Source organism: Notolabrus celidotus, chromosome 6 (assembly GCF_009762535.1).
Source record: "Notolabrus celidotus isolate fNotCel1 chromosome 6, fNotCel1.pri, whole genome shotgun sequence".
Taxonomy (NCBI): domain Eukaryota; kingdom Metazoa; phylum Chordata; class Actinopteri; order Labriformes; family Labridae; genus Notolabrus; species Notolabrus celidotus.
This window is the reverse complement of record NC_048277.1, coordinates 24,275,923-24,292,305: the sequence shown is the minus strand read 5'-3', so window position 1 is coordinate 24,292,305 and position 16,383 is coordinate 24,275,923. Positions and strand designations below refer to the sequence as shown.

The window sequence follows — 16,383 nt, the reverse complement described above, 5'->3', positions numbered from 1 at the left end:
TTGGCTTCCTGTATGACTGATGTTTCTTTTTCTTCTGCACTTCAGCAAGTGAGAGAGTGAGAGGCTGCTTGATGAGTTCATCACACTTTAATGCACCGATATGACACCTCTGCAGGATGTTTTACACTGCATATTAAAGTCAGGACTCTTTGGTAGGAGAGACAATCATCGTGGTTTGTAGGGATGTAAACCCCAGTAATAACATTAACATTTCTGTTGCTTCTCCCTTTACCAATTACCAAGCTACAGGGTCCAATACTCTCCCCTGGACTCCAGAGACCTCAGTCATTGATTTACTAATGAGAGACGTGGAGAGAATAGGAGATGCAGGACACCGATTGGAGAAGGTGGTTAACAGGTTTGATAGTCTTCCTCTGGTCTCTCAGGACCACTGTCCTTCAGATTAACAGCTGAACACAGCGGTACAACCAGGGCGTAGACTTAACTTTTACCTCATCTGCCATTGGCTAGTGACCTCCAAAAATGTACCGGCCAAAAATAATGTCCACCGGCCAAATAGAAAAATCATGCCTTATTTGATTTTAAAATAGTTACAGCCTCGTCAATTTTCCAGTTTTCTTTGAAACGTTGTATAGTGACATTACTCCGTTTAGCTGTCTGTTCATCTTCTTGGTCGTCTCCTGCCTCTTTGTTTATCCTTTTTGTTTGTGGTTGCTTCACGCCGGGAATGTGTCGCCACATCTCCCTCGAAACGCTCTTCCCGCCGTGCTTCTTCAAGAAAAGGGAATGAATAGAACTCCAGTAGCTGACGTAACGCCGTTCCTGACATACCAACTCACAACACAAGTACAGCGCGCTGCTAGGTCCAAAATAGCCTGACAGTCTGCAGAAATGGGCGAAAGTATGAAAACAAAACCTCACATGCAATACAAAATTTTCCATCGGCCACTGGCGGGTGTGTGTTTTTGTTTTCCCGTCAAACAAATTTTTTACCCGCCATTGGCGCTCGGCAGGTGTTCATTTTACACCCTGGGTACAACACGTATACATACAACGGTGTATTAGCCTATTATTATTATAACCCAGCACCAGAGGGAATACTGGCAGAGTAGCATCATGCTAACAGAGCTAACACCGGACACGAACGCCATATTGGAAGGATTTCACCTGCTGTGGGCGGACAGGATACAGGAGAGCAAGACTGAACTAACTGATGAAGAAGGCCAGCTCAGTCCTGGACCCTGTGGACCCCCCCTCTCACCCCCCACCTGCGCTGACGATCTGTGAAGATGAGGTAATCCAGCTCTTCCAGAGACAAAAGACCAAGAAGGCTCCAGGACCAGACGGCGTGTCCCCCTCCTGCCTGAGAGTATGTGCTGAGCAGCTGGCCCCCATCTTCACCAAGATCTTCAACACATCACTGGAGCTGTGTGAAGTGCCCTCATGCTTCAAAAGCTCCACCATCATCGCAGTACCAAAGAAACCCACCATCACAGGACTCAATGACTACAGGCCCATCGCCCTGACGTCTGTGGTCATGAAGTCCTTCGAGAGACTGGTGTTGAGCCACCTGAAGGACATCACAGGCCCCCTGCTCGACCCCCTGCAGTTTGCCTACCGGGCAAACAGGTCGGTGGAGGATGCAGTCAACATGGGTCTGAACTACATCCTGCATCACCTGGACTCCCCCAGGACCTACGCTAGGATCCTGTTTGTGGACTTCAGCTTAGCGTTCAACACCATCATCCCAGACATCCTGCACCAGAAACTCACCCAGCTCATAGTGCCGGCTTCCATCTGTCAGTGGATCACCAACTTACGGACTACTGACAGGAGACAGCAGCTGGTTTGGATCTGCAACCAAACTAGACAAACACAGACTACAACGGACTATAAGGACTGATTGTGGGAGGATTAAAGGAGTATCTTATCTTATCTTGTTTTTTTTAAAGTTATATTTTTTGTCCTTTTTGCCTTTATTTGATATGACAGCTGGAGAGAGGCAGGAAATATGGGGAGTAGAGAGAGGGGGAAGACATCCTCGACTGGCCAGGAATTGAGCTGGCGACCTCTGCGACGAGGACTGTAGCCTCTGTATGTGGGGCGCTTAGACCGCTAGGCCACCAGCGCCCCTTCTTTTCTTTTCTTTTCTTTTCTTTTCTTTTCTTTTCTTTTCTTATTAGGGCCACTATGAAAAAAAAAAAAAAAATATATATATGTGAGAAATCAAACTCGAAATTCTCGAGTTTTTAAAGGCATCAATTTTCTAGAAAAAAACTAAAAATTTCTGAGATTATGAAGTCGTAGATTTTTGAGAAAATATGAGTTGTTATTGTCTCTGTAGCTGAATAACAGGTGGATGCATTTTTCGACAGACAGAAAATAGCTGTTGCCGAAATATGCATCCACCCACAAAGTTAGTGTCTGATCTTTTGTAGAGTCACAACCTGCTGTCAGCTGATATTTTGGACTTTGTGGATTCATTATTTACAAATATATGAGTTGTTATTGTCTCTGTAGCTGAATATTTCTGGATAATACATGACAAGGGCTGCCCAACAATATAATCTACTACTTTATAATCTCAGAAATTTTGAGGTTTTTTTTCTTCAAAATTGACGACTTTAAAAACTTAAAAATTTCGAGTTTGATTTCTCATATGTTTGCGACTTTATAAACTCAAAATGTTTAAGTTTTTTTCTCGAAAATGTATTTATTTATTTTTTTCATAGTGGCCCTAAAACGCCGTCGTAACATACAGGATGGAGAGGTGAGTAAGAAAGACAAAAACGTGATTTTGGTAGTTTTTTTTTATATAAAATGATATGAGTATTTTTATAACACTTTTTGACATCAACATACCTCTTCATTAAACACAATATTAGAAGCCATAAAATCACATTTATCTGTTTTACATAAACTTCAGGCACAAAGCCATAATAGCATCTTTTGGTCATCTTAAACATTCTTAAATATTCATATATTTTAAACATCCTTGCAGAATTTCATACAGCAAATAAAGAAAGTGTTTGAATAGCAAATAAAGTCATGTGGAAGAGCCATCTATTAATTCATGTGGTCCACTCAAACGCGACAATATCAAAGTGTCCATAAAGTACTTTTGGTGACAATGAGAACAACCAAGAAACACCAAGAGAGAGAGAGAGAGAGAGAGAGAGAGCACAAAAACCTGGTTGTTCATATACAGTACTGCATTCCTCGCTGTCAAAATGCAACACTTCCTGCATCATGAGCGCTAAAGCTGGATTCTCCAGACACTAGTAATTTGTAATAACACACACCTTAATGTTAATCATCACATGACTCCAAAACAATTACAGTTAGATACAGCAAGCCAGTGTTACATTACAAAACAGAATGTGATGGGTGGCGGCTGGTACACAGAATTTATTGCAGTGCACACCAAACATCAAGAAACAATGTCTTCTGAGCAATCGCCTTGAAAACTTTTTTGATTAGTCTCACATCAAGACTGGAACCTGATAATGAAAGTTAATTTTATTATTATTTAGGATGGCAGAAGACACTTATCTAAGAACGAAGCAGTTATAGGCTGAATGAGGACTATCGATGACCGGTGGGTGGCGGCTGCATCTGAAACATTGAATCTGAGCAAATTCATGCAAACAAACACACACTAAAACTCTACGGCTCAACTTCACTCACGCTATTTTTTGTCATAGTGTATTACAGGCCTCACTTGAGAAGAAGACCTTTTTTGCAAGCAGACATCTCCCTGAAAAGGTACTGTCCATGAAAAATATGGCCTTTTATATCAATGTTAACACAGATCAACGACCCAAAATCCACAATAGTCTCACAGAAACAGTATACAGGTATATACATGTACATAAAACACATTTAAGAAACAGAATAGAATCTTGTATTTGAATACTTATAGTTTCAGTGCAATCAGAGTGGTAAAGACCCTATATGATGGTCAACTGCAGTGTCATCTGGCTCATGTTCAAGTAGGTTGATGAGGTTTGGGTGCCTAAGAAGAAGTACAACACAGGCTTGCAGATTTCTTTGCAGCCGCTCTCTGTGTAGTGAAGCCCTACAGTCGGTAGATGTGATGAGAAACATGGGACAATCTAATGAGGATTGTTCTGCTTTGCAATAAACTATTTCTTTACATTGGCTTTTTGAAACTAGTAACCGTTTTACTTGAATACACAGAATGGATTTAAATATCTATGATAATGCTTATTTGTGCAATCCAAGATGGAGAGTCTACTTTTTTGGGGAGGGGTTAGGGTGGGGGGGACAGCAGACTCCCCACTGTTTTAAGAGTAGCCACGCTCAGAATACATCTTCCCCGCCGGTTCCTGCACATACTCCTCCGTCTTATCCCAGTCTTGCACCCAGCCTCCGTTCAGCTGTGCAGTGGCCCCGTAGCTTTTAGCCGGAGCGCCACCCATGGCGCTGTATCCCTGCGAGATGTCACCCGTCTCTTCAGCCAACTCGTCCTCTTCAATGAAGCCGCACTTCTCGTCGCTGGTTTCCTCAGGGTCGGCCCATGGCTGCTTCTCCCCAGATGCAAAAAGCCCATAAAACACCACGCCTCCGTAATGCACGAGCGAGGCGATGAGGAAGACGTACTGCCACTCTTCTCGAGTCTAGAGACAGAAAGTAGTGTTAGTCAGGTTGAGTCACTTGTTAAAGGTCCTGATGAGGACTTCTTACCATGAGAAGTAAGCTACACAGTTTGAGTTTTTTTCCTATTAGTTATTCTGGTACTAATGATTTTTCTGTGCCCCTTGCACTGATTTGATGTAGGTAGTTGGGAATCAGCGATGTCTTGCATGACACTATAGGAACAAGGACGTGTTTTCAAGCCAAGTTCAATAAAATGGAATCAAACTGTGCCCACTCAGTATTGATGACACAGATTATCTTCAGATTAAGTTTTTGAATGATAAAACCATAGATTTGTTTTCGCTCTGATTTCATAACACAGGTGGGGAAAGTTCAAATGTATGTTTGCATCATGCCACATCTCCTTGAAGTATCTTTTTCACTGAGTTGCAGCTAAATTTAAGCAACCTAATATAATGCTGCCTAATTACCAATGTAGAGACATAGTCAAGATTTGAACCCACAATTTATCTGCATTAACAGTCACATATGAACAGAAATAGCTCACCTTGTTCTTCGTCATGGCTCCCACTATTAGAGGGCAGACCATCCCTGACAAGGTACCCACACCGTTGGATATGCCCATGAGGATGCTGGCATAGCGAGGAGCGATGTCTAAATGGTTGACATTAAAACCTGCAGTGACAGAATACAATTTAGGAGTCTTGTACAGTTTTAAACGGCACAAACCTCAAAGATCTCAGAGTCCATTGTTTTGACTCACCTGATATTGCAAAGCCGCTAAAACCCACTGCCAGAACTAAGAAAGAAATGGCCACCCCTTTACTGTGAGAGTAACCCACCACTAATAAGAGAGTGGCCTCCATCCCAAATCCTGAGAACAAAAGGACAAAAGTTGATTGTTGAGGGGCCGCTTCTCAAACCAATTGTCATAGACTGAGGCATCATAATCAAAGCTTCACCTCCACAGTTCATGATTTTTCGGACCATAGTGGTGGACATGATGTTGTGGGTCCGTAGGTAGTCAGCTAACTGGCCTCCTAAGGGCACGATGATGGTCATGACCAAGTGAGGAAGTGCTGACACTATTCCAACCTGAGGAAACATCAAGCAGACGCTTTCATCACACAAGTGATTCTCTCTGCCTCAGACCCAATCTGTGTGTCTGTCTCCCCCTCTGACTCCAGCATCATTTCTGAGCTATAATTCACCCGCTGTAATCCCAGCAGCCTGACAAACCAGCTTGATTCATGTCTTATACTCTCCAGGGAGGGTTGACATTGGGAAACTTTAAGGTTTAGCTGAAAGCTGCTGCTTTTTCTGACATATTCATTTAAAGAAACATAATAAAAGGACCAAATCACAGCACTTTGAGAAAGACTCAGTGTAAAAGTGCTTCACTTGTGAAATGTTTTGTTAGCAACAAGCAAATAAAGGTGTACAAATCATTTTTGTTAAAGCATGTGGAAGATTTTGACAAAGGAGAAAGGTTACAGAAAGAGTTAAAAATACAAAGAAGACAGTTATTAGGACAAATATTTCAGATGTACTGCGTTGACTAACGTTGACTAGATGTAATAATTAATGTAATTTCGTTAGTGGATGAAAACAATGGACCTGTATTGAACAGACACATCACCAAGCAAACTGTAAAACACATCACTGTTGTTACAAAACAGGAACACGTAGTCAACTAAACTACAACAAACATATTTCTAGATTAACTGTAATAAATAAACTATTGTCCTGAAACAACTATGTTGCTAGTTGCTTTAGCAATCCTGTTAGAATACAGTTACTTTGTTACACGTTCAGCAGTCACAGAGCAACATTACTAGACATTTGGGTAATCTTTTTGTCCACATGATGAACTTAAGTACAGTGGTCGCTCTTTTTTTATCTCTATTTTTGGTCCCTACCAACTCCTGAGAGAAATATCTGGCTCTTTAGCTGCTAAATCCCCTGCTATGTTCACAAGCTAGCCCCTAACTTTACCTGCTGGCTGTATGTTGCTGAGAAAATAAGATGTTTTTTAGAGTTTTGTCGATGTAAAAGCTGTCACCTTTAACTTAAAACCACAATGAGCCCGATAAGAGGAAGTTACTGTACTTTTTATTTTATTTTATTTCATTTTATTTTATTCTCAATTTGTATTAATGATTGACCATATGTTGTTAAAACGCGGGTTTGGTTTTATATGCCGATGATTCTACCTTGTTCTGTGCATCACTGACATCAGTGGAGTTGAAAGAGAATCAAAGAACTGAGTTGCTCTCCATTGTTAAATGGGTTAAACTGAATAAATTGGTACTGAACATTGACAAAACTAAATGTATTTGCTAGTAGGAATGTTCTTGCTAATGCCAATGCGCTTAACTTGTCAATAGAAGGCAAATCTGTAGAGCAGGTTTCCAAAACCAAATGACTCTGTCAAAATAGATAATGTACTGTCCTGGTCTGACCAGATTGATTATGTTGTCTCCAAGATGGGTAAAGGAATAGCTATTTCAAAGATATGTTCTGGATTTGTTCCACCTTCTGTCATGACAGCTGTTGTTAGGTCACTTGTTCTGTCACACATTGAGTACTGTCAGCTTATCTGGTGAAGTGCTGCTGAAAAACATCTAAAAAAACTTAGAGCTTCCAGATTGGCTCTTAACTGTTCTTTTCCTACCAATGTGCTGGAGGTTAGATTAAAATCACGTCTTCTGTAATATTCTGGTTTTAATCATAAGTATACAACACTTCATGTGAGCACTTATCTGCTAACACCAAGTCCTAGAACTAACTGTATGATGAAATCTATTCTTTTTAGAGGTTCCTCTGCCTGGAATCTGCTCCCCACCAACATGGGAATGATCAAAAACAGATTTTCTTTTAAAAAGTCACTTAATCAAATGCTGATGGATTTCTCATAGTCATTATTATGTAATCACTGTTTTGAAACTTTTTGTTCTATTATTTTTTGGGGCCATGTGTTTGTGACAATATTGTTTTTGTTTCCATTATTTTGTTGTTTAATGCTACTCATCATTTATTTGCTCAGATACTTCGTTTATTTTGCATTTTCATTTTTGATTTTTAGAATTGGCTGCTATAGCATTTTTGTTTTATGGATAATGTGTGATTTTAAATAATTGTTTTTCTTAATTTTGTTTTGCTGTGTGGACCCCAGGAAGACTAGCAACCACACTGTGGAAGCTAATGGGGATCTCAATAAAGAATAAAGAATGAAGAGTGAACCATAGCACTGTGGTTGTGACCAAACAGCTAAATAATGAGCTAGAAAACATAGTAAAGGTTTGCAAAGACATTGGGAGTCACAACATCATGTTTTCAGAAGAATCCCAACTACAAGCTTCCCCTCCCATTACCACTGAACTTTTTCACATGGTCAATAGTTGTTTATTATAAAATGTGATAACAGGTATTGAAATTATTGCCCCACACTGTAAATTTAATGTAACCCTAATTGAAAATAAAAGTTTTCAAAATAAGTATAAGAAACCTACATTTATAACTACATTAATATAAAGTACAAGGCACGTTACTTGAGCATCTATGGAACATACCTTGGTTAATAATCTTGAATGTTGATGAAATTTTATTTTTAGGCTTAACTCCAGCAGTATAGCATATTTATTTACCTTGCTGATTTCAAAGCCAAACACTTCTTCAAAGTACGCAGGCTGGCTGATGAGCAGCAGATAAAAGGTCCAGCTCCTGCAGAAGTTGGCCACGATAATTGCATAGACAGGCATGGAAGAGAAGAATTTCCTCCAGGGAGTCTTGAATTTCTGTTTAAACAAACAGAGAGTGAGCTGGATGTACAGCACTCAGTGTGCAGTTAAACATAACAGATTAGGATGCAGAACTCACTTCCATTGCGCCCATCAGCTGAGCACTTTCACCGATGCTCTCCTCAATGTAACGCCGCTCCTCTTCAGTGATGGTCGGGTGCTCCGCAGGGCTCTCGTAGGAAGTCAAGACCCAGAACAAGTACCAGACTATCCCAAAGCATCCTGAACACATCGGGAAAGTAAAGATGTCAAACTTTGGTTTCGAGAAACTTCCATGAAAAGATTCGCATGATGTCCTTTTAATATAATAGTGAAGACCTTCTGCACAAAAAAAGCTAAAAAACAATATTGTCTGTGATCTTCAGGCCCTCAGGTGGCACTCAAGCGGCAACCTCCGGTCTGAAACAATGAAGCCCATGCAGAAGTGTTATAAACTGCAATTCATTGAGAATCCGCTTGAGGCTGGCTGCAGAAACACCGGAAACCACATAGACCCCAATTCAAAAAAGACGATCTTTGCAGCATTAACAAACATGTTTACAGCCTGGTTCAAAAAACGGCTTGCCTCTCGTAGATAATTTCTCTATCAGCACACACTGTACAAGGGGTGAATTTTTTTGTAACGCGACGGTTCAGAAGATATTACAATTACGAGTTTTTGCCCAAATAAGGACATGGCTGACTTTCCTCCCGGACGGGAACACATAGCGGTTGGCTAGGAGGCTCAAACTCTGCCCCTTTACGTCACACTATGCCTGGTTGAGTTCCGCATTTCCTATATGGCTGCCGCCGTCGATTGGCTTCAAAACAGTGCTCAGGAACAGATGGGTGACGTCACGGATACTTCGTCCATATTTTATACAGTCTATGGTGGCACTGTATTAAAATAGACATGGCTCTGTAGTGGTATTCACTGCATAGGCTCAAAATCGCGTCCAAAATCAATGGTCTGTGAACACAGTTAATCTCTGCATCCATAGTTGCATGTTAAGACAATGCAAAGAGGAAATCTTATATAAACATGTTCCAGAAACACACAATCAAAAATTAACTTTCTTTTTGGAAATCATGGACAATGAGTCCTCTGCTCTAAAGAAGGGAGGAACCACCTGGCATATTATCAGCACACAGCTCAAAAGCCAGCATCCATGATGGTGTGGGGATGCATAACTGTTCATATCATGGGTAGCTTACACATCTGGGAAGGCTCCATTAATGCTGAACAATATGTACAGCTTTTTAAACATACCTCTGCTCCAATTGTTTTGAAACAGGTTGCTATTGCTGGCATCAAATTTAGGAAGCACATACTTTTATATAAAATAATATTTTTTCAGTTTCAACATCATATATGTTGATCATTTTCAATGAAACATAGGGTTGAAATTAATTGCAAACCATCAAATTCTGCTTTTTTTTTTCTGATACCAACATATAGCGTTCCTGCTCAGATCCAAGCTGTTCCTTCCCCACATCTTTACTTAAAGAGAATTGAGATACACTCTGGCAGTGATAAAAAAAGTACTCACTATATTAAGAGAAGACCTATTTTTGTTTCCTAGTTATTGTTGAAAGGTTGAGCATTTAATTTGGGTCTACTGAGATTGACTTGGTTTTGTGGCCAGCCTCAAGTAACAATACAGTTTTCAGCCCTTCAGTGTTGGCTTCTCTTTCTGCCCTGGAGGTATCCTTTTGTTTGTGTTACAGCAACATAGAGTAAAGAGATATGAAGACGACACACTGACCGAGTGGCAGCGATACTAAAAATGTCTTCTTACTGTTGTTAAGATTTGCCATTACAAGCTTTGGGTCATTGTTTCTTTTGTTTTAAGATGTTAAAATTACTTGAACTCATGGTAATGACACCCACCGTACACATAGAAGACAGAGGACCATCCTGTGTACTGGACCAGGATCCCAGCCAGAGGCATGGCTATCACTGCACCAGCGTACGATCCTGAACAAGACAGAATAGTATGATTAAGCAGAATCTGATCCTGACTGCTCATTCAGACAGTAGCTTTATCACAGTATACAGTGTACGTTCACAATCATTCTAGGAGTAATATTTAGTAATTCTAAACTTGCAGCTCAGTGTGCAGGGTTATATGATGACAGAATCTATTCGTGTATCACTCATGTATTCTCACAGGGACGTAAAGATGTGTGCGGCTTTCTTACCACAGAAGGAGATGGTTGCCAGACGACTTCTTTCTAGCGGTGGAGCCCATTTACTCCAGATCCCATGGCATGCTGGGTAAGTTACTCCCTGCACAGAGACAGAAGACATTAATGTGAGGGTTGGGAGCACACAAGCATCCTTTTCTATTAACTGTCATGTGCTTTTATCTATTTGAGTGAAGTACAGCACAAATGTTTTGTTTTACAAATACACCTGTTGGAGCTATTTACATTTTTTCCAATGATTGATTGTTTTTACTTGAATCAATTGATTTATCTTTTGTTATTTAATTTAAGGTAATTAACTTTGATGCCATAGGGGTATTAGTATATTTTGTTACTCACTGTTATAAGTTGATAGTTTTGCACCAGGTGACGTCTATATAGATGGGCAGGTAAGATAGGAGGGGCGGACACCGGGGATGGTGAATGGTTTTTTACCGGGAGATTTGAAAGAGACGCTACCTTTTCTTTGACCACCAAAAGACTGAATACTTGGCTGGACATTGACACTTGTTTGGACACCGTGTAAGATCCACTCTCCCCGTGGCCGTTTTTTGATTTGAGATATAAGTCTTGTAAGTTGACCAAGTCAAATAGCCACTACAACACCTATTCTTCCACTTCATGAATGCAGACTCATTCTGCTTGATTGACGCAGTCTGTTCACATTTGTTACAGACATACAGGACAAATTGCAGTTAATAATAAACAAACTGACGTGCACGCTAGCTGACCTGTCTAATATAGACTAATGACTTAGGTGTGAGTCAGTGCAAATTCAAGCTGACTACCCACTTCGTGAAAAAAAAACTGAATTGCTCCCATTAAATCTTCATTACACACTAAGTGGCATACAATCAACTATTGATAGACACAAATTGCTGGGGCTTGCAGTGGGAGACACCCTGAAATGCTAATGTTTAATTTGCAGTAATAAGTCGATGGGCGAGCACACCGACCGCTCTCTCTTTCTCTCTCCTGAGCTGCTTTTGAAATGACAGAATACAACAAAACAAAAAACAAAACAAAAGAGGATGACCTTCAGTCTGAAAAAAGCTTCCCTCCCTGAAATCTTCTCCTTTCTGTGGAGCTGTGGGAGCCGCCCTCATCGAGTGCTTTTTATCTCTTTTGTTCTACGTGTTTCTATGTGAACATGAGGCTGTTTTGGCCAGCTAAACCAACACACATAAGCCTCTGCTATTCAGGGTTTTATGTTGTTTGCTGCCTGTGTGCTAGTCTGGTAATTGTACACAGTATTATGATTGGATCTTCTCAATAATGGACTTTTTCTCCTCTGGGAACAAATTCATACAGAGAGCAAGTAAAACCTGTTCAAATTCAGAATATCAGGACAATTTGATTATGGGTCGAGTTGAGTCCTCAGCTTGGTAATGAGGCATCGTTTTTGAGTGTCTAAAAGGTCAAGATGTGATGGATAAATAGAGCATCAGTACCTCCACCAGCCCCTGTAATATCCTCACAAAGATGACACATCCGAAGTGAGTGCGGGCGGCACTGGGGATGAACATGTTCAGGGTGGATGTCAGCACGATGGCAGCTCCGAAAACTCTGAATAAACAGTGTGTTAGGATTATTTATTAGAATATCATCAAAACAGGATTGTTTTACTGAAAATGGCAGCAGTATTTGGTTAGTTTATTCACTTTAAAGGGATTAAGCTTCAGTTGGTCAAAGAATACTGGACAATTATATTCTTTGCTACACACAAAAAAAGTACTGTTAAGGAAAATAAAATCACTCCCAAATGGGTGCCCCCCCTCCAAACACACACACAAACACACACACACACACACACACACACACACACACACACACACACACACACACACACACACACACACACACACACACACACATACACACACACACTAGGCAGTTCTTCAGAGTGAAGGGAGTGAGGACAGGAGGTGTTAGCAGCAGAAGGCGGCAGTGGGCTCAGCTGACTTGGCATGAGGAAGCTCTTCAAAGATTTGCATATTATTTAGGCTCCATCTTTCTCATGAATGTATCATGAAAATCTAATAATCCTGCAACATTCATCTATACAACATATACAAAGACATTGTTCTGATAAGAGTTTTTTTGACATCAGTCTGACAGTTACACTTACATGATTTTCTTACAAAGATAAGATTGTATTTGATAGTTTTTTATAGATGTATTGTTCTTGGTCTTAAATTTGTTCTGCTTATTTTGTCTCATTGTAGCTGAATAATTAGTGTTAATTGAAATATAATATTTTAAAGAGGCGCCATAGTCATCAAATTCACCCTCCAACCATCACTAAGAAATGCATTTTACACTCAGCTTTGGCTGCTGTGGTTGCCATGTCTGTGAACATAAAGGATTAGACACGGTTGTCCCATGGGAGCTCATTAACATGAGGAGGCACGCCTGGTGGGCATCAGCCAAATCCCCAGGTTATCTGCTGTAAGGTCATACTGGCTCATCTAAACCAGGAGAACCACATGCATTCACCAGCTTAAGCACTAATATCACACTCTTACTTTGAATAACATGCACACTACATTGCAGCTAATACTCAAAAAACTCTGTTACTAGTAGACCCCACCCACAATGTTATCTCTTTTATTCAGTGGAACGTGCTATTACCTGTTTGCAGCCAGTCTGGAGGATATGTATCCTCCTGGAATCTGAGTGACGATGTAACCCCAGAAGAAGGAGCCATGAATCATCCCCACAGTCTCTGGGTCCCAGTTGAATTTCGCTTTCTTTCACACACACAAATATAAAGACATATTTTAGGGATATTCCCATTTTTCCTCCGAGCAAAAATTCTGATTTGTTGAATCAAAATATGAATGGGAGACAATGTCTTTGGAACTAATCTGCAAAACAACAAGGTATATTTTATTTGATTGTGCGATCGGCTGTCTTTCATCAATCTATGAATGAAAGAAAAAATAGCCAATTAGAGACAGGCGAGTTAAAAAAAAATTTAACTGTAATAACTCCTAAATAGGCCAAACATCTTTTAAGAATAACTTAGAAACACATTCTGAGGTGGGGGTGCCATTTGACCCTTATGACTGAGGCTATATCAAACACGGGGGCTCGTGCATTGGGGCTCGTGCCGGGGTATAAAGGGGGCGGGGTTTTCTCGCACCTCTTTGATGATGATCTTGCCGTTCTGATGGATCGTGTGGTTATTGACCATACTGACGATGGCCACACCCAAGTTACACCGGATCCCGAAAGAGATGCAGAAGCCGATGCCGCTCAGCATAGCGATCATGTATCTGCGCGGGAGCCCGAAGCACGTGCAGTCACACAGGGGCGTCTTCCGCTCCGGGTCCGCCGAGGGTCTCCCATCCTCCGTCAGCTCGATCGCCTCACTTGTTTGCTGCCGCTTTTCGAGCCTCCTGCACGGTTAAGAATATTCTTTTTTTAAGGTTAAATTCAGAGTCGACACTTAAATGTGTTATAATGAGGCATCCAGACAGATTTGAGGAAGAAGAAGAAGTGAGAAAGATCAAGGAGAAGTGTGATTTTTCAGCAAAAATATAAATGTAGAAGTATTTATAATCATTTAAATTTATATCTTATAAGAAGCCTATTCTACATAGGAAAATAGCTTCAAATTTTCCTTTATGCTCTCTCAGCCTTGGGCCTTTCTTATGTCTCAATACCCCCCTTTAATTGGGCCCAGGCCCTTTAAATCCTGCAGCTTTTTATTCATCATCTAACAGCTCTTTTTTATTTTCGTTCCCTGCTTTAATTCTCAACATTCCTCTTGGAGAAAGACTCGCTGGCAAACGAAGAGAAAATGACCTTAATACCGCATTGCAGCAATACCAGCAACATCGTTGTTTAGAGTAATTTCTGCCGTTTTTTTATTCTCATTTCTGAACTCGTAAATGTGGCGTCGGCATTTTGATTTGGCTTTAACGTGGAATTTGTATGCAGGAATGTGGGGCTCATTTTAAAATGGATCATTAAAATGTTGGAGGCCTCATCCAGAGCGATCACAGGCCTGCTTCAGCTGAAATCAAACCTAGTGGGTTTTTTTTTCTCTCTCAAAGCTTTGATTCACGATTCTGTGTTTTTTTTTTTTTTTTTACACCAGATTCAAGTAATGAAACCATTTAAAGATCTTACTCTAAAATATAAACCTGTATGCTTCAGATAAAAATTATCAGATAAAATATGCAGTTTTTATGACAGCTATTTTTTGCAGATTCTTTTTAAAAATCAGTTTTAACTAACATTATTCGCATTTCCAAAAAGATTGCATCAAATGTGAAGCTCTGTTCCTCAACATAATTTTCTCTGATTTTAAAACGAGGATCTCTTTGCTTTGCTTTCATGTACCCTTCTTTTCTTTGGACATTTCATTCAGATCTTCGTGCCAGCGTAAAACTAATAATGGTAGTCAATTGATACGAAGAAGTCCATCGATCTTGAATGAATCCTCATGGATACATAAGGTAATAGATATCCTCCGACCTTGTGTCACGACTCGCTCTGTTTCATTAATTATTAAAAAACACCCACAGCTGCTGGTGGAGGAATCATCCTCCAGGGAAATATCTGATCCTTAAATATTCGGGCCACATCCACAATCCAGTGCGTGATCCATCTCAGAAAGCAGAGATTTCCCCCCTTCATCTTATTTATATTCAATAATAAAGACATTTAGAGCCATGGCATGCTTTATGTGAGATGTTAACATCTGGATGGTTTCTATTTTTCTCTATTTTATTTCTAATTCTGTTCTTAAAAATCGTGCACAAATGTCAGTTACCTGTACAGGTTCCCGAGGGCCTTTCCTGCGATCTGTTTGAGCCCCTCTTTAGTGGTGGGGGCAGCTCGCTCCTGTCCTGGCTCCATGTCCAAATTCTCTTCAAAAATTCTATAATACTATAACAAATGGAAGTGCTGCAATACTAAGCATATTGTAGGGATAATAATCCAAATGGCACACCCTTGGGTTTGAAGCAGAAAACGCCTGGATGTCCTGAAAAGACGAGGCAGAAAATGGAGAAAGAGGGGGAACCCGTTCAGTGTGAGAGGGCTGTTTTCACAGTCACAAAACAGCAGTCAAATAAGTCCGCTTCTGCCTTGCGCAATGTTAATCCAGGCAGTGCCATTTTAAGATCCAAGCAGCGATTAGAAAACGGCCAGTAAGGGAATAAAAAGTTGATTTTTTTTAGACCTCTTGGAGAAATGAAGCAAGAAAAAGAGGGAAATGTTGATCCCGTGTAGAGTAGTAAACCTCCGGTCTAATCTGAGGTGAGGATCTTCTGTGAGCAGCAAACCGGAGGAGGTTTCAGCACCGCGGACAGCGCACAGCTCATCTACCTGTCAGCAGCTCCGCGCAGCCCCTCCTCCCTCCGCTGCTCTGCTCTCATTCAATTACTACCGAAAAATCTGTTAACGACCTCGATGGACAATGTTACAACCTCCCTCCTTCACAAATATGTGTAAAGGAGCAGAAAATGGTTTGAGGATGAACTGGACATTTATAAATCACTTGCTGCTGCGGCCACAAAGCACTGATCCCCCCCTCCTCCACACCCTTTCTCCAAATCCGGTTATTTCTCTGTTTTTTATTTGGACTGGAGATCGTGTTAAAACTTAGGGAAAAAATGCTGAAAGATTTCCTTTTTTATGAGGATTGTTCTATTCTTTGACTGACTTAAAGACAGACATGTTATTTACGCATGTGTAACCAGACTGTACCGTACAGTATGCAGTCAACCACGCAGAGGCAGTGTTGTGTAAGCATCAACCCTCAGCTGATAAGAGATGAGATGAGATAAAGGATCATGGAAAC

At 40.6% G+C, this 16,383-nt stretch overlaps 1 protein-coding gene across 1 annotated transcript; it reads right to left on the bottom strand.

Moving 5' to 3' along the window:
• Positions 1–2,770: 2,770 nt before the first annotated feature.
• On the bottom strand, positions 2,771–15,437 carry LOC117813999 (vesicular glutamate transporter 2.1-like). The gene is made up of 12 exons (XM_034685097.1): positions 15,352–15,437; positions 13,714–13,969; positions 13,200–13,318; positions 12,020–12,134; positions 10,563–10,650; positions 10,252–10,338; positions 8,461–8,603; positions 8,229–8,378; positions 5,544–5,676; positions 5,345–5,455; positions 5,129–5,256; positions 2,771–4,601 (listed from the first exon to the last, which is right to left on the bottom strand). Exons 1-12 carry the CDS (start codon positions 15,435–15,437, stop codon positions 4,269–4,271), a joined length of 1,749 nt encoding a protein of 582 aa, XP_034540988.1. The 3' UTR covers positions 2,771–4,268.
• Positions 15,438–16,383: the final 946 nt, after the last annotated feature.

Excerpts from the sequence above, each read along its gene's own strand:
- LOC117813999 (XM_034685097.1), bottom strand. The coding sequence starts at position 15,437 with ATGGAGCCAGGACAGGAGCGAGCTGCCCCCACCACTAAAGAGGGGCTC. Across the intron at positions 5,677-8,228 it reads TTGGCTTTGAAATCAGCAAG|GTTGGAATAGTGTCAGCACT; the intron begins GTAAATAAATAT and ends ATGTTTCCTCAG. Across the intron at positions 5,456-5,543 it reads AAAAATCATGAACTGTGGAG|GATTTGGGATGGAGGCCACT; the intron begins GTGAAGCTTTGA and ends TTTTGTTCTCAG.